Below are 24043 nucleotides of genomic sequence, written 5' to 3' on the forward strand. Positions count from 1 at the left end.
GTCTACACAGACAATCCTAGGGAGTGAACCTTTTTAAATTAACAATGTAGGCTATAGCCTACAATTTGTAACAGCCATATGTGACCATTTAAAGCAAAAACAGTCGTTGTTTTACCACGGGTCTCCTTATGTCTTAGACAAACCAGATGATGGAGTTGCTGAATAGGATCGCCGTCTCTATTGGGTTGGGGTTCCTGACCCTGGCTGTGATGACCTTCGCCCTTTGTCGACGTAAACCCCAAGTGAACAGCACGACTCGTCTGAACCTCTGCATCAGCTTGTTTCTCGCTCAGCTCATCTTCCTGCTCGTTCAGGAGTTTATCCACCTCATCCGCCCTCACAAGGTGATTGCATGTCATTGTTTCTTCTTGAATCACAAGGTGATGAAAACTGTATTTTGTGATTTTTAATAACATGTTCACATTTGCCAACTGATTTTCCAGTTTTCTTCCCGCTTATTGGATGGCAATGATATCCTGACGTTAATATGCTCGTATCAAAATTATATGCAGCAAAGACACAGAAATAAGAACAATTATGTCATAACAAGTCATTCACATCAATGTTGTCACTCTGTCTAAACGGTCAGCTGACCACCTACATTTTCAATTTGAAGTTCCATTCTGGGTTGTGCTACCACCACAGAGTACGGCGACAGTGCTGGTTAAGATGTTCAGTTGCATTTGATACCATGCATTTTGATTAACAGGTTACAGTATTGAGTGCTTATTTGGTTTAGGATATGTCTGGCAGATCACTCCTCAGCTAACAATACTATCACATGCGGATTACCTCAAGGTGCCATTTCTGGGACCTGTGCTGTTCCTGGAGACACCAATGGAGAACACATGATTAATATGCATAGCTATGACAATTGCACACAACTGTACATAAGTTCAATGCAAAACCATCAGCTGAATCATGACACGCAACTCAATATTTACTTATTGTCTGTGCTGTGTCCAGATTGTTTGCACTGTGCTCTCAGGAGTTCTTCACTACCTCTTCCTGAGCTGTTTTGTGTGGATGCTCCTGGAGACCATCTGGCTTTTCCACTCTGTCCTCGGACTCAAAGATATCAGATCCCAACAGAGGATTGGACCTCACTGGGGATTCAAGTGCCTGATTGGTTATGGAGTTCCCATGGCTGTCGTTGTTGTTTCAGCTGGAATTATGCCTGATGGCTATGGGAGTGACAGGTGAGGTGACTCTTTCTGAGTGAGTGCAAATATAACACACACTGTTCCGGAAGCTGCAACTTCTAAGGATAATTGCATCAGTTTCAAAGTATGAGACGGTAACACTTTACTTGACGTGTTCATTCATAACAGCTGTCATGAACTGCACATGAAGCATTGCGTGGAAACAAGCGTAGGCTACGCCTGTCTTACGCCTGTTTTTGGTCGTACGCTCTGTTGATAAATGAGGGCCAGTGTACCTGTACAACATTTAGAATTCTCTCCTAGCCCAGTTGTCCCTTGATATCATCAAATTACCTTCATTCTCCTATATTACATAATGTGTCTCATTTTCCTTTAAGGTTGAACATATTCTGTTTTTTCCGGTTGCTGCGCCATGTGAGGAGGACGTGTTTTCTGGTGCTCCTCGCTAGAGTTGAGAACTGAACATTAAAGTTCACAAAATAGAGTTACATATGCTGTAATTAAGTGTTGAGCGACTAAGTCATTTAAACTACTGCTACATTGCCATTCATGGTAGCCCTTTTTATCAACTATGCCTGGTAATCGTGGACCTGCTAAACAAAGTTCGGCTAGCTCTTCCCTGGCTAGCAGTAAGGACACTGCTTCGGCTATGGCCTTGGAACAGCAAGAACCAATACTTAATGCAATTGCTTCCCTCAAAGAGGAGCTCTTGGCGAAAATAGACGAGAAATTGGAGGGCCAAACAGCAGACATTAGGAGACAGGTAGACCAGCTTCGGGAGGAGCTGGAAACGAACAGGGGCAATGCCAATAGCAGAATGGAAGTGTTGGAACAACAGTATGAGCGGCTTGAGAACGCCGCTAACCAGCAGGCTACAACAGTCAGCACACTCGAGCTGGAAGTGGCTTCTATGAAAAAAGATATAGCCACACTTAAAGAACGTAACGAAGACCTTGAAAACAGATCACGTCGCTGTAATTTGCGAATAATTGGTGTGAGGGAAGGAAGGGAGAGTGGTGAGGGACCTGTCAGCTACATATCACGCATCCTGGGTGACACATTGGAAATGGAGAAAGCACCTCTACTCGACCGGGCGCATCGCGCTTTGCGAGTCTCATCTGCTCAGGAAAGTCCGCCCAGAGCATTTGTTGTCAGGTGTCACTACTATCAAGACAAGGTGGCCATCCTTCAGAAGGCTGCAGGGAAACTCCTTAAAACGGCTGACGGCGACGGCATACGCATCTTTCCTGACTACACACTAAAAGTTAGCAGACAACTGGCTAAGTTTGACGACGTGAAGAAAACACTACGTGAATGCAAGTTGAAGGGCCTTCGCTACGGTGTTGTCTACCCTGCTGAGCTGAAGATTACACTTCCGGACGGAACTGTAGAGAAATTTAAAGATCCCAGCAAAGCAAAGGACTATGTCGGTAACGTAATTACCAAGCTAACTGATGTGTAATACATCTTTTGTCTTAATGTATGCAGTAGATTAATTTGAATAGGCTAAGCGTTCAAGCGGTCAATGTGACTTTATCTAATGACACTTAAATCTAGTAAGAGCATGCCCTGAGTTCTATATGTTTAGTTTAAAATCACATATTTCATCAGTGTGATGGGGCATTTGTGTTAGTGAACAATTCCAATAGTTTTTGTCAGCTCTAGCGAGACACATGGTAAGCTTTAATTTCATTGGATGAGAGTTCGTGCTAGACGGACTCCTGTAGCCTCGCGCGTAGAGGCATGGTTAGAACATCGTTCTATGTTCATAGTCTCTATTTTTCTATATCTTTCTCATTTTTCCTGTTTTGGTTTTGTTACCCCACCCCTACCCCGCACATTATACCTTGCAGAGGCCTCTTGCGATATACATCTCTTCTATTATGCTAGTAATAAATTATGTCTCAGTATTCTATGACTTAAAATATGGCTAGACCACGAACAATGCTTGTCACGTGGAACGTTCGCGGTCTTAATCATCCAGTTAAATGCAGCAAAGTTTTTGCACATCTCAGGAAGATGTCTGCAGATATAGTATATCTGCAGGAAACACATCTAAGACCTAAAGACCACTGTAGACTTCAGAGAAAAGGTTATTCATGGGTCTACCATTCTAAATTCAATAGTAAGTCACGTGGAGTTGCCATTGTAATCCGTAATGGTGTCCAGTTTGTAGAGAGTGAAGTCATTGCTGACAAAAATGGCAGGTTTATTTTAGTTAGAGGGAAGCTATATGGCATTCCAGTGGTATTGGCTAATATCCTCCTGAGACCCGGCCATTCACTTTTGTCCTCTGTAGGGGACATCAGTCTAAGTCTTATGAATGAAATACCATTCATGTCAACTATTTCAATCCTTTTGTACTCTCAAGAGGACATCCTGGGCTTTCTGGTGATACCACATTTATGTGGGTTGGGTTAACAGATTTCACAAATTTTATTTTCAAAATGGCGGCTATTGAGTTTTTTTCATTTCATGGCAACATCAGAGGTAATTGACCATTTGTGGTCATTATTATGTGTTTTATTGCACACAGTCAATTTGTGTCATAAAAATGACAGTCTCAACTTGAATTCAGAGAGATTTCAGAAAGATCCAGCCATTTTAACACCTTCAAAACACCACTTTTGTTCAATGTCTCCTGTAGTGGACATCGGGACTTAGTACCCCCTGCTTTTTAACCAATTTCTAAGTTTTAGAAGGTAGAGGGTTGAGTGAGGCAACAAGGGCTTTTCTACTTATTTCTAATAAATAAAAGGAGATACAGGATAAAAGGAGATCCCTTAAGGTACAATACAGCCCCAGAAGCAGTGTGTAAGCTAGAGCTTTAAGGTTTATTAAGAAATAGGTACATCATAGGTGAATTTGCCTCAATGTACATTACCCAATTTGTGTATTTTGGGTAACTGATTACTCCATTTACCTGTAAATTATTATTTGCCACTCCTATAAGTGCTTTCACATTTGCAATTTATCCATCAAGCTTCCCTTCAGTGTACCTCTGCCATCCTAGGATGCCCTGACCACTAACATTTCATTCATCTCTTGGGTCTGTGGCACAGGGGTCAAAGGTCAAATTATGAGAGTCCCTATCATGGTGTGTATACTCTCTGATGCCCTCACAGCAAGCCATTGCACTTCTTCAACACATGTTTATTAAAGGGAGAGTGTAGTAACCCTCCTACTCTAAAACCTAGCTCTACAGTGTGCCATGTATGCAGACTGGCTGCAACACCATTGAGCCAGGCTCATTATTATGGCCGTCTGAATGCTTATTCAGACATTATGGGAATACTTCATTATAGTAGCCATCTCTGAAAGCTATGTTAAAAACACTTGAGGGGGAGCAAAGCCATTCTTGGCCACCTATTTGCCTGTAATACCTCACATACCCTAACACTCCATTGACTTTAATGCAATACTATTACTACACATTCATAATTCCCATAGGGTTAGGACATTCGGATAGTCCCAATGTCCACTGCAGAGGACATCTGATAACACAGCAACTAAGAACGTTTTTGGATTTTTTTTGCTGCAACATGTTTCTTTAGACCAAAATACTTAAATCATCTTAAAAAAAATCACAAAATTAAAAAAAAAAAAAATTCCGGGTCTCAGGAGGATATATATGCACCCAACTGGGATGATGCACATTTTTTTGAACACGTTCTCTCCCAACTTCCAGCTCTAGAGACACATAGATTGATTCTGGGGGGTGACTTCAATTGTGTTTTGAATCCAGATCTTGATCGCTCCAGGCTTACTACTAGGCCTACGAGCAAGGCGGCCCAGGTAGTCAATTCTTTCATACAGGCATATGGAGTTACTGATCCATGGAGACATAAAAACCCACTATCTAAAGCATTTTCTTTCTTTTCTCCTGTACACCAATCATATTCCAGGATAGACTACTTTCTATTGGATGATGCATTACTTTCCCTGCTCAGTTCAGTTAGCTATGAAGCCATTGTTATATCAGATCATAGCCCAGTTAGTATGGCACTTTGCTTCCCAGATCATGTCTTTCCGCAGCGTGTGTGGCGCTTAAACCCACGTCTACTCTCAAATGAACATTTTGTGAACTATCTAGCTGTCCAAATTGATTTTTTTTTACAAACTAATGATTCTCCAGAGATAAGCAGATGTACATTATGGGAAACTATGAAGGCGTACATTAGAGGGATTATCATTTCGTATACAGCTAGTGAGAATAAGAGATTATCTGCACGCCAAACTGAATTGCTTGAGAAAATCCAGCAGGTAGATCAACAGCATGCATGTACACCTTCACCTGAGCTCTTCAAGGAGAGGCTCCTTTTGCAAACAGAATACAGCATCATGTCAGCCAGTCAGGCTCTGGATTTACATCTACGATCCCGTTGTGAGCATTACGAGCATGGTGAGCGTGCAGGCAAGTTATTGAGTCATCAGCTAAGAAAATCTGAATCTGCAAATCTAATTATAGAAATAGCAATGCCTGATGGGAAGGTCACCTGTGATCAGAGGACAATGAACAGCCAATTTATGCAATTTTATAAGGACTTGTACACTTTGGACTCTGCTACCGACAGCACAATAACCCAGTGGTTAGATGCTCTGGAGCTGAAAGGTGTTGAGGAAACGGATAGTCTAGCTCTTGATCAACCCATCTCTGTAGAGGAAATTCTTAATGCAATCACACGTCTGAAATCTGGTAAAGCCCCAGGACCAGACGGTTTTCCCGTCGAATTTTATAAGAAATTTGCAGCGAAGTTAGCACCCTTATTACTAGAAGTGTTTGGTGAGTGTTTTGAGAATAAAACTCTGCCCACAACGATGGCCCAAGCTACAATATCTGTACTTCTTAAGAAAGACAAAGACCCTTCAAAATGCGAATCTTATAGACCATTAAGTCTACTAGGGTGTGATTATAAAATTCTTACAAAGATATTAGCCTCTAGATTGGAGTCAGTCTTGCCTAAATTTATACATACTGATCAGACAGGGTTTGTGTTTGGTAGACATTTATTCAGTAATGTGCGAAGAATGCTCAATCTACTTTATACATCTGAGTTATCACCTTCTCCAGAAATACTCGTCTCTCTGGATGCGCAGAAGGCGTTTGATCGCATAGAGCACAATTATCTATATAAGGTGCTTGACAAGTTTGGTTTTGGCCCAGCTTTTCAGACTTGGATTAAAGTGTTATATTCTGCTCCTCAGGCGGCTGTCCGAACCAATAGAATTCTGTCTGACTACTTCCCCATCTGTAGAGGAACCAGACAAGGTTGTCCATTGTCCCCTCTTCTTTTTGATATTGCTATTGAGCCACTTGCAACCGCTCTTAGGAGCTCACCTGAAGTCTTTGGTATAGTAAGAGGGGGTATTACACACAAGGTATCATTATATGCTGATGACTCAGTCCTTTTTCTATCAAACCCAAGCGCCTCTATTCCAGCTGTGTTGCAAATTATTGCAGACTTTGGCAACATTTCTGGTTACAGAGTCAACTTGACAAAAAGCTTGATTTTCCCCATGAACAAACAGTCTAGGCTGATGTCTCTGGGCTCATATCCATTCCGAGTGGTGCGCGACAGCTTTACTTATCTGGGTATCATAGTGACAAGTAACTATAAGGATTTATATAACAAGAATCTTAAACCCTTGATAGATAAGACTAAAAGTGACCTGTCCCGTTGGTCAACCTTACCCTTATCTCTGGCCGGGCGTATTAATTCTGTCAAAATGACTGTCTTACCCAAGTTTCTGTTTTTGTTTCAAACACTACCTGTTTTCATTCCCAAATTATATTTTAAAGATCTAGATCAGGCTATATCCTCCTTTATCTGGAATAGGGCTGTCCCACGGATTAGGAAAGGGTTTTTGCAAAGACACAAGAATGATGGAGGCCTCAGTCTTCCAAATTTTATTAATTATTACTGGGCCGCTAATGTGCACAAGATTCTATTTTGGATGTCCGCCTCAGAAAGCCAGCCTCTATGGGCATTGATGGAACAAGACGAAGTTCTCCAATACATTTAGCTACGTTGGTATGCGCTCCACTGCCTCTCAGTAAAAAGCATCTCACCAACAATCCAATTGTGAGTGCCACTCTCAAAATCTGGTCCCAGTTCAGGATGCATTTTAAGCACAGAACTAGTCTATCAGCCTGCCCGATTACAGCAAATCCTTGCTTCCCACCATCTATGATGGACCCAGTATTTCGGACATGGTCTGAAAGGGGACTGGGTTGTGTACATGACTTTTTTTCTAATGGTATATTCATCACCTTTCAGCAAATGGTACAACATTACTCAATTCCACAGTCACATTTCTTCAGATACTTGCAGGTTAGAGACTATGTTAAAAAAAAACTTTTCTTCATTCCCAACTTTACCAGGTCGAGTTTGGATCGACGAGTGCCTTGACTATGACCCATCTGGGAAAGGGTTAGTTTCTAGATTATATTACACAATTCAAGCGATAGACACACCCTCCCTTGATCACATTAAGGAGCAGTGGCAAGAGGAATTAGGAAGAGAAATCCTTGATGTGAATTGGCAATATGCTATACAGAAGATACACTCTTCGTCCATATGTATCAGACATGGGGTACTGCAGTTTAAGATCTGCCATAGGCTCCACCTGTCAAGAGCAAAAGATATATGCTGGTTCCGATCCAACATGTCTTAGGTGCCATCAGGAGGCAGGAACGCTGTATCATATGTTTTGGGCTTGCCCTAAGCTCCGTCCATTTTGGTCTGCAATTTTTGATGCATACACTCAGGTTTTTGATAAAGATGTAGACCCCGACCCCATGATTGGTATTTTTGGGATTGCGCCTTTAGGCTCTGAACTTACAACTGCTCACTCAGAAGTACTAGCCTTTTCATCTCTATTGGCTAGACGACTCATCCTCTTTAACTGGAAATCAGCTGACCCACCATCATTTGGACGCTGGGTGACTGATGTTATGGCACATCTTAAATTAGAAAGAATGAGATGCTCCCTTGGTGGCTCAGATAAAAGATTTAAAAAAGTGTGGCAGCCATTTATAGAACATATAGAAAATAACTTTAGACCTAGCATATAACTGTATATTTATGCCCTGCAACCCCCCCCCCCCCCCCCCTTCTTGTTTTTTGCTTCTTCTCTCAATATTTAATTTGACTATTTCCTGGTATTTTATTTATTTTATTTTCAGATATTGATTTCAATGTATATTGTAACATTTGTTAGTATTGGTTTCCATCACTTAAAATGTTGACCTTGTAAATATTGCTTGGAAACTTATGCAATAACCCAATAAAAATTATTTCAATAATAATAATAAGGTTGAACATATTCTGTGGAGTGGGCGTTGTTTTTTCCATCTTAAAGGCAATTTACGCAGTCTAGCTAAAATACCTTTGTTGAATGAGAAGTAGACAATTGTAAACTCAAATATATTTGTAGAACTAAAGGGTTTTTTTTAGAATTGTATAAGCAAGGTATCTATCGGTAGCCAATTTATTTCATTTTGATTATAAGTATTTTACCCATTTTAATGTGGTGTTAAATTTGATGATGGTAAAACACTGTGAGGTTCATGTAGGGTTTTGGATCATAAATACAACTGTATGTGTCATCATAAGTTACATTCTACTTTTATAGGTGCTGGTTGAATTACGACAGAGGATTCATCTGGAGTTTTCTTGGTCCCGTGTGCTTCATCCTTGGAGTGAGTAGTTACAACAAACAGTGAAGCAGTCGAGGGACAAATAGAAGATGGTGGGGTAATTATATAGCTAGCTTTTAGCTAAAAGGCAGCCATATGCTAGCTGGTCTAACCCAGTTATTCCAGTGAGTTATGCTAAGCTTGGCAAACGGTATGAGACTGGGTTATTGCATCTACAGAGAAGAGTGTGTATACTCTTAATATCGCACTAAGTGGACAGCATATAAGATCATTTCCCAAATTATTGGCACTTTCCTTTAATGTGTGATATAGATTCAAAACTACTGAATGAATTGTGCATGTGTCACTTATTACCCAAACTAGGCAAATGCTGTCCTCTTCATCATCATCCTCATCCTCCTACACACTGCCCTGTCTCAGATGCAGCACAGCCCCACACACAATAAACGATTCAGGTAATGCAGCTCACCAGAGGTATTCAGAGAGGATTTTATTATGTGTGAAGTGCAAAACTAGGTTCATTGTTTTTCAGATTTTTCACATTAGAATTACTCTACTGGCAAATATAATGTTGCAAAATAATATCTCACACTCTGTGTAAGAACATCAACATCCAAAAGTGTCCTTTCTTCTCTGTAGGGCGTTGGTGTTTAAAATACTGGTCCAGTCTATCATCATTGGGTTGCCTTGGATACTGGGATTCTTCACTGGAAGCAGCGAGGCACTGGATGTGGTCTTCCTCGTGCTCAACAGCCAACAGGGAACCTTCATCTTCCTGCTACACTGTGTTCTCAATGAGGAGGTAACACTGTGGGCCCCTAATTTGAATGATGGGCAAAGTGCAGGCTTAAGTCTAAATAAAGCTAATTTGATAAATACACAAAATCAATTTGAAAGATCAAAATTATCAATTTGATCATTCACTGTCGAGAAGACCTTGAGCACAAACATTAGTAAATTAACCCTATGAGCCCGATTAAGTGCGTCAAAAAACACACCTATTCTTTTCTGTTACATTACTCTGCGATTATTTGTTGCAGCGAGATGAAACCTTTACTGCATGAAAAAAGGAGAAGTGGGGCTTTCCAATGAGACTAGAACATTTAAAACAAATCTTGAGTGTAAATCAGATTGTGTCATATTTACAGTCAATACTGCTCTGCGTTCACCCACGCATCCATTACTCTCGTTTGAATTACTCACAAACCCGTTGTCGCATAGATATGGCACGCATGTCAGATGAAAGAAGACACGCAGAGCTATCCAATGATACAAAATACATTGATCCTTCTGTGTTTTAAAAACAGACGAAGTGACAGAAAAACAATAATGTCATATAGCTGACCCTACCACCCATTACTCTTGTTTGAGTTACTCGTGGACCCATGATCGGGTAGATATGACAAACATGTCAGATGAAAGGGGAGACACAGAGCTATCCATTTACAACAAAGACAAATAACCCTTTTAGGTTATAAAACAGACAAAATGACAGCAAAATAATGATAAATTATGTTTTTGTGTGCTTTTGTGGCATAGGATGTTCATAATCCAACGCTATCATGTGTTTCTCTATGGCAAATTAACGTTCATAATTCGGTTTGGATATCATAGCAAATTCATGCATGGTATCCATGAAGGTTGGGAGAATGCCCTTAAAACAGTCTAGGGCTCATCTTCATGACTCATGACAGCTATGGTCCATGCAAGGGAACTTTGATTGTTGATAGACTTTCCACCATTCAAATTAGGGCCCATAGAGACATGGGCCTTTAATGTAATTTGTTCATTTAAAAGGTGAATACCAATTACTGATTGTAGATTAGATGAAATACATTTCTTTACGTTGTAAGTAATGGTAATATAATTACTATCAGCAGGACCATCTTTAAAGTTGTCTTTATATTGTCATGTACTGTATTGTACAGGATTGTGCCATACAGTGTAAATTATGTAACATATCATGGGATTGGCAATGTCCAGACCTAATGATCCCATTCACTCTCTTATACACGCACACACACACAAACATAGTGTCTGATGTGTCATGTACACACACACACACACACACACACACACACACACACACACAGCACAAACACAGCGCACACACTTACTGTGCCTTTTCATTCTCTCTGTGTAGGTGCGACAGCAGTTCTGGAGTTGCTGCAGCAGAGGAAGAGCAATATGATATGAATAAAAGCACAGCTGCACCCACTACAATACAACTTCAAAAAAGTATATGTACTGTATATAAAGTCTAAGGCATTTGAAACTGTCAATCATTTGACACCTACTACTGGCCCTGTATTTAAGTTGCAAACAAATGCCTCAAAGTAAAAAAATATATATTTCCAGTTGCGTCGCATCGCGTCGCTGTGCTTTCGTCCACCTCCATAGCTTCTCTTCCGTTTGCGCTAGTAGCTCCGTCTCATTTAACCTAGAGCCAAGGAGAGAGAATTCATGGCCTACTATTCATTTTATTAGTCAACATATAATTTTTTACACTAGGCTACTCAAAAATGTGGGTAACGCAGTAACTAGCGTTACTGCAGACTAGGAACTGTAATGAAGTTACTGAAATTTTAACTGTAATGCGTTACGTTCCTATACGTTCCTGACAACAGTAATGAAATTACAGTAATTCATGACTTTGTAACTCATTGCCCCCAACACTGATAACAAATGGGTTCCAACCAATACTCATGACCCCTGTATGGAAAACGTATTTATTTATGATACATAGTTCCCGTCATTGATTATGATTGGCTGGCTCACGTTCAATGCTGCTGTAAAATCCACTACAAATATACACCTTGACCGCATTTCGTTCTACAGTATAGTACTGCACTTCCACAACTTCTTACAAAAGTTAGAGTAGCTACGTCTCTTGACATTGCTTGGCAACCATTCAGATTGAGGAAATATATTTCTTACAGTAGCGGAGGAATAATTATCTGTGAATAAATCATTATTTCTCGAAACTTTGCCGTTGTTTCATGAAATCTTGCCAGATAGATGTAGTAACCGTTTTAGAAAAGCAATAAGCCACTTGAGCCTGTAGTTTATACTGGTGGCGCTTGCGCTTCGTGCCTAACAACGTCCCTTAACCCTTAGATGCATAAGTGGGGTCAAAAATGACCCCAGAGGTTGTTTTCTTGCAGTATCTTCTTCATTTTAATTTTTTTTCATTTAACCTTCTATGTATTCCTCAAATAGGTTGTCTTTGACATGAGGCCATTTGGATTTGTGTCTAACTGTTATATTTTTAAAGTGATTTAATGTTTTGTATCAGTACCACCGATCCGCATAGGTGGGGTCAAAAATGACCCCAAGCATTTTCTATGGAATTTCAAAAGTTAACCCTAGGATCTTTTGATTTTTATCAACTGTGGCAGTCAGGTATACATTTACTGTTGATTATCACATCTCATGTCAGCAGTTTCACCATCCTGAAGGCTATTTTTACACAACAACATAAATCTAAGTATCATCATATAATGTGGCGGCCAAGCGTTCATAGTGACGTCGCTTTTTGATCCTTCGATGTCCGCTCTTCCTATAATTGTGAAGCAGAATTCACCAAGCGATATTTACAGAGGGATTTGTTGATATAGCGTTCTTGGCCTGATTTTTATGACTTTTTATGCCTAAAAATAGGGCAAAAATCATTTTTTTTAAGCCAATTGGCAGTACCTTCTGATTTACTGGATAACAAAAGAAGATATTCATAATCACCTCTGTAAATGTTTTTTTATTTGATATATTAACACTACAAAAAAAAAAAATTCAACCTGGCTTTTTCCAATGGTCAGATTCTTCGCCTCAAAACATATATGCAAATCAGCGCATATTTAATTAGACATGACCTAATTAGCATATTTAAACATAAATACAGAAAACTTGCAATACGTTTTTTTCTCCTATTTATGTGAGTATTCAACTGGTAAAGTTTCATGAAGATATCTCTAAGTTAAAAATTTTACCCTATTCACCTATGTTGAGATAATTTTAGGATGTTTACCTTTTTTGCCTATCTAAAAGCTGTTTTGTAATAAAATGTTAATAAAAAGTGATGCATCAATATGTCCAACATGAAATAAAAACATTTTAGACAAATATATAATAAAAATCATCATCTTTAACCAAAATGAGAGACATTATTTGAGTTTACAGCAAAAAACGCATGCATTCTAATTGGGGTCATTTTTGACCCCACTCATGGAAGAGTGTAGGTATTGGTAGCCTATGCATCTAAGGGTTAACTGCTCTAAAATCAGTGTAAACGATGGCCTTTTGGGACATATTGCTTAATTATTCATGTTTGAGCCAACCATTCAGTTAAACCAGTTGATTCTAATTAGCTCAATTATTAAGCTAGGTAGAGCAGCTAATTGATGAGATCACTTTTGCTACGTGCACAGGTACTGTAGAACCAATACATGATCAGACTTTCACTCTCTGAAGCTGAAGTTTTCCACCTCTGATGTTTGGTTTCCTATCAGTGGTGTCTCAATTGTAGAACATTAAAGTGAACTTACATACAGTATGATACCAGATTGCTCCACCAGATTGGTATTTAATTCATGTCTTTGTGTGTGAGAAAGAATGGCCATGGTCATTTTTGTCCATTTTCAAGTTCCCTTTTCAAGTTCCCTGTTCCAAGTTCCAAGTTCCAAGTTCCCTCTCCAAGTTCCCTTTTCAAGTTCCCTGGAAGTTCACCATCATTGTCTAAGTGTGATGGCAAATCACTGGCGAACACATTTGCCACTAGTGGCAAAGCTCTGGCAAAACTCATTGTTGCCAGAACTTTGCTGGGAGTTTGCCTCTAGCCGCCATCATTGGCAAACTTCTGGCAATATTTTCTAGTGAACTCATTTGTTTCCTGTAAATCACCCACAAGTGTGCTGCAAATCTGCCGCTAGCAAATAACTTGTGTGAGAGTAATTTTTTATCTGACCTGTTTTGGGTTATTTGGTTGTTTTATTGCTAATATCTAACTTGTACTTGGTTATTTGGCTTTGCATTAAATGTAAGTGTCATTGGTTACATTAAGTTAATCGTTCACTGTAATATATCATCATCCACCATTCATATATATCTCCTTCTGTGCCATTCTACACACCACTAAACTATTTGGTAATATTGGATGTCAATTTTATGGTGTCAGTTTAATCATAGTTTCTCACATTAATTTACGACTGATGCACTGTTTTGTTCTAAAAGACTCACAGCCAACCTTCACAACCAATGCAATTGAGTTCTACATTTGTCTCGCTAATAGATTGTCAATGTAAATGGTTTTGCAAAGGCTTGTATGAGCACAATGACATGGTGAGACCAAAGGATTCCATTCGTCCATTTGCAAAAACAAAGCAACAGAGTACACTAGTAGATGGTGAAATGTATAAATAAGTATATTCAGTGTACCCCATAACCTGGGGCCACATAGTAAATCACACATTAGCCTTACAGTACATACAGCCAACTGCACCAATGCCTTCTTAACCAAGTAAATCTATATTAGCTTTTCAGAGGGTTGACTAAGGCTTCAATTATTTGATTCCCTGACTTGTGCAGACGGCACATAAAGCCAAACATCAACTGTCTTAAGAACGCCACACAAGTAGGCACTCTAGTTTCTATGCATTTAGTAATGTTGTAGCTGCAGCATCTACAGTATAGTGCTCTCTGAGTTTAAATCTGGTCATTTCCTGATCCAATCTCTTGCCCCCACTTGCTTCTTGTCACTCTTCACCATCTTGTCAGAAAAAAGGCAAACAAGCCAAAAATGCATCGCAGTATACTATAAACTAGAAAAGCACTCTGAGAGCGCAGACCTCTGCCAAGCAAAAACATAACCGCCTCCTGGATCCAGAGAGCGATACGGATCACTCCCAAAATTTCTTCCCTGGGTCATTTCAGACCTTCCCTGAAAATGTCATCCAAATCCATCCATTATCCAGTTATCTTGCGGACAAACAAGCAACCAACCAACCAGACAGACAGACAGACAGACAGACAGACAGACAGACAGACAGACCCGATGAAAGCATAACCTCCTTGGCAGTCTCTATAGGATGCTCTCTATGCATCATGTGGTGCATGATCCCTAAAGTTATAAGGGGTTGTGCATGTGGACCGGTGTTGGTGTGGGTGTATTTGTGTGAAGAGGGTTTATTATGTATGTATGTATGTACAGTATGTGTACAGTGTGGGGACTAAGTATTTGACCCCATGCCAAAGTTCACTAGTTCTACATGCCGATGAACTTCCTCTTAGAAAAGGATGTTTTTTTATTCATAATTTTTTTTCCCCCCAGATGAACTTCCTCTTAGAACAGGATATTTTTAGGTTAATGTTTTTTTCAGATAAACTTCCTCCTAGAGCAGGACATTTTTTTGCATTCCAGCAATGGAAACTACTGACAAAAATATAAACAAGGAAGTCCTATCAGTAAAATGATGCTGTGCCACATTCACTTCTACACATTGCATATTCTCCAAACCAGCCCACATGCACTTAGAGGCACATAAACATCTCACATATCCTGTATACACTATATTGCCACCTACTGTACTGTATAGACTATATGGTTACCTGCCTTGACCCGCATATGAACTTCTAGGGTTTAATATGACGTCGATCCACCCTTTGCAGCTATAACAGCTTCACATCTTTTTTTGAGAGCAGTGCTCAACCACTTTCCCCACCCACTTTTGTCCTACTGGTCGGGGATCGAACCGGATAACCTTTTGGTTACAAGCCCGAAGGTCACAATAAAATACACATGCCTGGCTCCATAGCGTGATGTTTTAGCTGTCGCACCACACGCACCACACACGCAATTGAAAATATAAACAAGGAAATAGAGACAAGGAAAACCACATGGCTTTTTTTGCCCATTACATGACATTTTCATTTTCCAGACCAGCGTATACATGCAACACAAGCAACACACGCATGCACACCCGCACACGCCTCCGCATGCGTAATATGACGCAATATGATAAACCTTTGCTCAACTAAAAGGCAATTAATCCAACAGGCAATATGTATCCCATAGGTAATGTATACATTCAACAGGCAATATATGAATCCAATAGACAACATATGTATCTCTCTCGTTCCATCTCACTGAATTTATTTACAAACAGAAGCAGTGAGGAGGAAACAGGATGAAAGAGTGTCAGCACAGCTTGATTGATAGAAGACAAGATTTGCATCTGCACAGATTACATTAGCCTGATCTGAATCCGGGCTAGTTTGGGGGATCTCCACCTCTCTCCACCAGCGTTAATTTCCCCAATATGCCTGAATACTCACAATGGTGCTTTTCATCTGGATATGTAAACTTGATATGTCACTCTGACACACAGAACCTCCTCACTGTGTTAGCTGATGCCATTATAGGTGACTGACACCATTTCACAACTGTGAGTCAGCTGTAGCTGATATGGCTGTTCAAACCTGCTCCTCACAAGGAGGTTTTGTGGGATCACGCACCTCTAAGATGATTGGTCATCTGGTCGATAAGAAAACGAATGTCATTCGATTGACATGTAAGTACCCTTGATGACTTAAATGTGACAAGAATTGAAAGTGTTTGATGAATCAATGTTTTTCACCGCATTCATGTAATTGATTAAATGTACATTGCTTTCATCAGTTTATAGAGACAAATACAAATACAATTGCTTGGGCAAATAAGAGTGACATTTGAATTTTTTTTTGGTGAAGAAAATGAAAAATGATTGTAATTACTTGGATGAATATTCATACTTTGCACGAAACATCACAACTACTGGCTGGCGGGCAAGGACATCATTCTGCAGCAACGAAAAGCAGTAAAATTATACAGGATCTTGCCAGGACTTCACCAGTTTTACTATACGAAAGTTGGCATTTTGAGGTGAAAACAACATGCTTGTTGTGCGATTGGATGCACTAACCACGAAGGAGACAAGCTGATAGTTGTTGTGCGATTGGAGACACTAACCGCCAAGGAGACAAGCAAGGTTATGTTTTTTTTGGGGGGGGGGCATGTTGTTTTCACCCCAGGACGTTGCCTGTTTTACTGTACGAATGTTGCTGTTTTGAGGTGAAAACAACATGCCAACCCCCCCCCCCCCCCCCCCCATAACCTTGCTTGTCTCCTTGGCAGTTAATGTCTCCAATCGCACAAAAATCTGTTTGTCTCCTTTGTGGTTAGTGCATCCAAATGCACAACAAGCACAACAAAACGGCAACTTTCGTACAGTAAAACAGGCGACGTTTTGGCAGTACACATATTTGTTGGCATGCAGGCTGTATGTTCAGATTCAGACTTCATCACACGATGGAACACTTTTTATCACATATTCTGCCTGTTGCAAGGAGTGATTGTTGATGTTTTGTCTGTGTGTCATAAGTGTGTTCTTGTCTGTGTTTTCTTTTGTGTATGTTTATTTATTTATTCCCCCCCTGGCTTTATCTTCATGAGTGATAGCCTGTCCTGAGTGGTTGTTTGTGGTTGTGTCTTGTTTTTGTTTCTTTGCTCTGTGCTTTGTATGTGCTTTTGTAATTTATATGTTTAGTGCTGACTTGACTTGGCATCTTTGACCAAGTCAAATTAGTGGTTATTTACATCCTGCCAAAGGACAACGGTTGTAAATTAGCCGGCAGGCAAACACTGGTACTGTACATTGTACAGAAATGTTAATTGATGTGCATTGTCCTTATAAATAAAATAAATGAAATGAAATCACTTTACAAACATTGTTGCTAGCATTTCTTGCCCGCCAGTAGTGTACGTAACTGCAAAGAAAGACACTAGAAAATGATATACTTTTAGAATATATTTATTTATTACAGTGCATGAAAATGCACTGTACTGTTCTTCCTAGGCTTCTTATTCTTCTTCTTCTAACGCACGCAATTCAGCTTCAACCGCTTAACGTAGAAATTCCATTCAAACTATGTCGCGTAGGTCTTACTTACGCGATGTGTGCTTTGTATTTTTCAACTTTGTAACTTTTATACTTTTTAAACTATTAGTTAAAAACTATTACAATTTCCCCCATAGACTTAACATTGCTCATTATGACATCACGGCAGCAATTAGAATCTTAGGCCAGGTGGCCGGCCACCTGGGCACCAACTGTCAGTTTCTCTACCATACAATCTCTCTGAAGACTACATATTATGTTCCCCTGTATCCTCTGCGCACAACAGTATCAAAATAAGTCCTCCTAATTCCATCCAACTTTATATCCATTCATCTTCTTCAAACCATTCACTCATCCACCCATTCTAAACAGTCTGCCTATCAACATCAATAAGACGCTCTACATTCAACTTTTAAACAATCTACTCTGTCTCAGGCTGGCTCTCTTAAGACTAGCCAGTTAAATTGATTACACCTGTATCTGTATCCACTACTCTCAGTAGAGAGCTGTGTCTCTCCATTCTACAAGAATATAAGGCACATTCCATCCAACATTCTATCCATTCATCTTCTTCAGACCATTCACTCATCCACCCATTAAACTGTCTATCAACATCTATTAAACAATCTGTCTATCAACATCCATTAAACTCTCTGTCTATCAACATTAATTAGACTATCTACATTCAACTTTTAAATTATTTACTCTGTCTCAGGCTTTAAGAGTAGGCTACACTCTGTCTCTCTTAAGACTAGCCAGTTAAATTGATTACACCTGTATCAACTACTCTCAGAGAGCTGTATCAGTGTCTCTCTTAACAAGAATATAAGGCACATTCCATCCAACCTTCTATCCATTCATCTTCTTCAGACCATTCACTCATCCACCCATTAAACTGTCAATCAATATCTATTAAACAATCTGCCTATCAACATCCATTAAACATTCTGTCTATCAACATTAATTAGACTATCTACATACAACTTTTAAAGTATTTACTGTGGGTCCCTCTCAAGCAGCGTTTATATGTCCTCCCTCGCTCCTCGATCCTCAATGATCTACATAAAGAAAGATAGAAGAAGGGCTAGACTATCCCATTGTTGCCGCTCCATCATTCTTTATGTAGATCAGTGAGGAGCGAGAGAGGACGCATAAACGCTATATGAGGGGCACCTTCTGTCTCAGGCTTTAAGCATACAATCTCATTAAGACTACAGATCCTGTTTCACTACTTCCTCTGTCCACAACTGTTTCAAAATAAAGGTCCTCACTGCAATAATACCACTGAAACTACTCAACTATTGAACTGTTCAACCATTCCAACTGTCAGTTATCATCCACTATGCCTCCAGTCAACTACATGAAACCTCCATGTACCTAGCAACCAACATAGCAACCATTAAAATTAAGTGTTTATGACCGTTTCCATAGCAACCAACATGATTATACTGCAGTAACTTATTGTTTCCTGATAGTGGCCACCATGGATACCCTAGCAACAAATGTTTCAAAATAAAAGTCCTCACTAGCAAGTTAGCTAGTTAGCATGGTTAGCATAGTTAGCATTGTTAGCATAGTTAGCATTTTTAGCATAACTGCAAAAAATCATCAACTAAGTTAGCTAATCAACCTGGTTAGCATTGTTAGCAAATTTAGCATTGTTAGCATAGTTAGCATTTTTAACATTACTGCTAGAAATCATCGGTTAAGTTAGCTAATCAACCTGGTTAGCATTGTTAGTAAAGTTAGCATTGCTAGCATAATAAGCATTTTAGCATAACTGCTAGAAATCATTAGCTAAGTTAGCTAATCAACATTTTAACATGAATAGAAAGCATTAGTTAAGTTAGAACTGGAATGTTTCATCTTTAAACTGTCTACCTTCACACTATCAACTCTCTGTAAACTATGCAACCACCATGTTTACCCTAGCTACACCTTAGTAACCATATCTACATTATCTATCTATTTTTGCATTTTCATGCACTGGTAATTCCTTGGAATTGCATTTCTAGTTTATTTTATTATTTATTTCTGTATTTTGTTTTCTGTATAAGGCCTTTATATTAAGTGCAATTTCATTATGTTTTGTCTTTGCCTGTTTGTTGTTGTTGTTGTTGCTGTTTGTTGTTTCATTAATTTATTTTTACTTGTGTCATTGTGACAATAAGGTCTGTACTAATTCTTTCGCAGTTCTCATCATCTTCGGTCTCCTGACGAGAGTTCCACGTGTGTCGGCACAGCTGGATTCCCTGACCACGCCAAACAGTCCACTTAATTCTTCAGGTGAACTCGATTTACCTGCTGTTGGATCTAAGACAATCTAAGACAATCATGACCCATTTGTGTGAAGCAAGCACAGACAGTGTGTTACAGGTTATGGGCTGGTATCCCTGACATTCACTAAGCCTACTGCCAGACCAAAACAGTACAAATCGGCAGCTTCTAGTCTCGGTCTAGGATTAATCCATGACTGTTAATCCAGCCTATGTCTACCTTTCTTTTTATAGGGAGATCTCTTAGATAACCTTAACCATAGAGTAATTTCTACATACTTCTAGATGCTGTAATGACAAAATCCAGTGGGAACAAAGGGATATTTGTTCTGTCGCTACCTTAGCCACTTTTCAGAGATGTATGATTTTACTCACATTGAGACAAACATGTCATGTGACTTCTTACTCCCAATTGCTGTATCATCAGCACCTCTTCAAAAGTTTCTGTATATAGTCCACTAGATGGCACCTGTGTTTGTGGATATTAGTTCAGTCTTGAAACAGGTGAAGTTTAAGGAAAGATCAGAGTGGTCTTATTCCAGAAATTGGCAATTGGTTTGAATCTTATATGCGATTAGTTTCCTAGGATTTATTTAAATGTGCAAATTAAATGTTACAATTTTGTTACATACAAAATGAACAACTGCAGGAACTGCTTTGGAGGCCGAGGTAGACTATGTGAAGTGTCTGTTTGCCTGTTGTCATAAAAGAGACACATAGGTTGCAATATTCCCACTACAGGCAATATATCATGGAGATAGACCAATCATGCAGCTCAGTTTCAGTTGTGTGTACCACTATAACATTCCTGCAAGCGCCTCTGATGCAGCTTATATATACATGTATATTTTTTACGAAAACACATCATCCTCATAGAAGTATTTTACTATTAATATTCAACATCTTTAACACTATTATTCACAGTACCAACTTCAAGGTTTGCCTGAAATTTCACAGGATGTTTAGATGCCACTGTTCCCGCCAAGTTTGACCTAATCAAATGCGTGACCTCTTTGGAAAGCTTAGGAAGGAATGTAATGTCCGCAACACTGATAACTTGCTCCCGTTTAATGAAAATGCAACTTTTCGACCCTACTGGGTCTTCATCGGGCCTTTTGCCTGCTGCTCCGAGTGCTGCAGCGAGTCAGGCCTTACAAACAGCATCTTCTGTTATATTCGGATCATTACATCTGATATCTTCGCCAAACATAACGCATAAATCCATCTTTATCGTAACATGCTGATTCACTAGTTGCTGTACTGGAAATAAACAAACCTGCATAGAGCCTTTTGTGCAAGTAGCCAATAAGGAGGATTCAACTTGATGTAGCCGCCTTCAGGCTGCAGCAATCTTAAGATGACTGCATTACGTGATTATTTCTGAGATTCTGATACATTGTCAACCATGACATAATATGCACAATTCCGATTTGAAAACGGAATTGTTGAATCCCCCTGACATCAAACATGTTTGTTGTAAAGGCACAACTGTATGACCTTTGCCTTTGTCACAAAGGCAAAACTAGAAAAACTGACCTAAAATTGATAAGATTGGCACATTAGACTAAATGATCTAGTTGAAGGGAGCATGTCGCGACTGTTTGAAAAATTCCTGCATATTCAGTTGACATGAAGACAAATCATTCCTGCATATACAGTTGTTATGAAGATGATTTGTTTTATTAAAATCCCCTTAAATAACAGAATGTAGATTTTTAAACGAATCATTCCTCAAACACACAGAAGTACTGCGGCCTCTTACATACTACTTCTTATGCATTAATACACCACTGTTTTTAATATCTGAAGTTTGATCATTTTCTCTCTTCATTTAGGAATTTGCTCAACCTACACAAACCTCTCTGAGCCATGGCGGAACCGCAACTTTCTCTCTTTCCGGCCAAAGACGGACACTGACCTCACAGAGGGCTGGTATCGCTTCACTGGCATCGGTGGAGATGTCCTGTCCCCTTACTGTTATCATGATGGCAGAACCCTCAGTCTTTGTAGTGTACCTGACTATTCTAGCTTTCTGGAAGGTCAAGTATACACCGTTGATTTGTGCCACTATTCTGGGGGTTGCACACGTTCAGGAGAAACTGTGAATTTGCTACTCTGCCAGGGAGGATTCTATCTGCACAAACTCTTCCCCACAGACAAAACCTTCATAACCGGTAAGACTGCTGATGACGATCTCTGACTCTCTGCACTGAGAGTGTGTGTGTGTCATGAGTGAACTTTTGTAGGTGGCATTTTCCTGACATACTGTACTGAATTACCTGTCCATGAACTGCATTACTGAAGTTAAGGTGATGCAACAGAATGAACAAATGCCATTGCTCAGCAGGTTATAGAAAACAATCTGCCATAAACAAAATGTTCTGACCAAATGTTGAAGCCACCCTCATACAGTAGGTTGTGCAGATGCAGATGGAAGTTTGGTTAGCGTTTTCAAATCTCTTTCTCAAAATTGTTTTGGTAATATATTGTGAAATATCCATCCATCATTTACAGTTGTGCAATGATTATTGATGATAGAAAGCAGCTGGGCAAATGTCCCGGCAAATGTTTAGGGCTGTTCGGCTGCAGACATGTTTGACTACAAACTTTGAGCATGTGTTAAATCATTTGCGTCTTATTCAAAATGTGCTATGCAAAATCCATCTTTTGCATCTCACTTCCCTCTGTAACTGTGTTCCAGCTCACAAGACATGTGGGATATCCTCCTGTGGAACTAATGCTTACTGCTATGCTGATGGTCGTTGTTGGTGCATCCCTGGATACTCACTACCATCTGGCCATGTCCCAACTGGGGACTCATTTGGATGTAAGTTTGGCTACAGAGTGATTCTGTATGATATTACTTCATGTTAATCATTCCTGATTTAAAAAAGTGTTTGACTACAGGGTCTTTCTGTATTACATTATTCCATGTCAATCTTTGGTTATGTGATGTGAGAAAATGGGAAAATGCTTAGTAGCACAAACAAGGGGAAAAGCTTCAATTGTGGTGTATGTGTTTGTGTGTGTGTACCTATATTTGGTAAAAGGTCAAACATAGGTTAATTTTCTCCGTCCAGGTGAAGGAACTTGCCCATCATATACCAATCTGACTGATCCATGGCGTAACATTGGCTTCAAATCAACAACCTTTCCTGGATGGCCAAAGAGAGACACATACTTAAAAAGAAATGGGTGGTATCGCTTCGTCGGTATTGGTGGAGATGTTCTGTATGACAACTGTACCAGCACTGTTATTGGTGGTGGCACATCACAACCCGCTGTATCATGTGGTGAAGACAGTACAAATAATTGGGGGCTCCAATACAATGACATAACACTCTGTTACCAGTCCTCTGGCGGATGCTCAAATAGACGAATCAACAGACTCCTTTGTCCCGGAGGATTCTACTTGTATCAACATTACCCATATGGCACATCATTCAGTTATGTCACTCGTGAGTATTTGTGGGTTTTTTAGGTGCTCAAAAAAATCATTAAACTCTAGCATTCTAGTATTTTGAACATAGAGTATTCATGTCAGGAAATTCAGTTGGAGTAAAAAGTTCATTCTAAAGCGGTTACTACATAGTTCTAGCAAGATTTCATGAAACAAAGGCACAGCAACAAAAAATGTAACAATGTATTAATAGATGATCATTCTTCCACCAAGAAATATATTCCCTCCATATGAATGGTTGGCATGCAACAACGAGACACAGCTGCTCTAATTCTTGTGCAAGGTGTGGTAGCGCATTGCTATAGAACGAAATGTGGTCAAGGTGTGGTTATGCTGAAATCTACAATGGCATCGAACATGATTTAGCCGATCATAATCAAGGACCAGAACTATCTGTTTTAGAATATTATAACCTGGTGCTTCCCTTTTTATAGTAATGTTGAGGAGTATTTTCAGTCAGTGATAGTAGACCGTTTGATTTTCACACCCCTGATGTAATTTCCCCTGTGTTTAGCATATTTGCCATCCTCCCTATGAGACTTATGTGAATTAGTTAG

The 24043-nt window shown here is 39.5% G+C and overlaps 2 protein-coding genes across 2 annotated transcripts in view; both read left to right on the top strand.

Moving 5' to 3' along the window:
- Nucleotides 1-195: 195 nt before the first annotated feature.
- On the top strand, nucleotides 196-11741 carry LOC134083905 (adhesion G protein-coupled receptor E1-like). Its single transcript, XM_062539836.1, has 6 exons — nucleotides 196-344; nucleotides 967-1199; nucleotides 8799-8865; nucleotides 9187-9278; nucleotides 9463-9625; nucleotides 10967-11741. The coding sequence occupies exons 1-6, from the start codon at nucleotides 210-212 to the stop codon at nucleotides 11012-11014; spliced, it is 738 nt and encodes a 245-aa protein (XP_062395820.1). The 5' UTR covers nucleotides 196-209; the 3' UTR covers nucleotides 11015-11741.
- An 11988-nt stretch (nucleotides 11742-23729) lies between these two features.
- The window catches only part of LOC134077007 (adhesion G protein-coupled receptor E3-like), a 13292-nt gene continuing 12978 nt past the window's right edge, over nucleotides 23730-24043 (top strand). The window contains exon 1 of the mRNA XM_062532353.1: nucleotides 23730-23769. Within this exon, the coding sequence (XP_062388337.1) occupies nucleotides 23730-23769 (40 nt within the window). The remainder of the gene's footprint in view (nucleotides 23770-24043) is intronic.

The sequence above is a fragment of the Sardina pilchardus genome, chromosome 1 (genome assembly GCF_963854185.1).
Source record: "Sardina pilchardus chromosome 1, fSarPil1.1, whole genome shotgun sequence".
NCBI lineage: Eukaryota > Metazoa > Chordata > Actinopteri > Clupeiformes > Clupeidae > Sardina > Sardina pilchardus.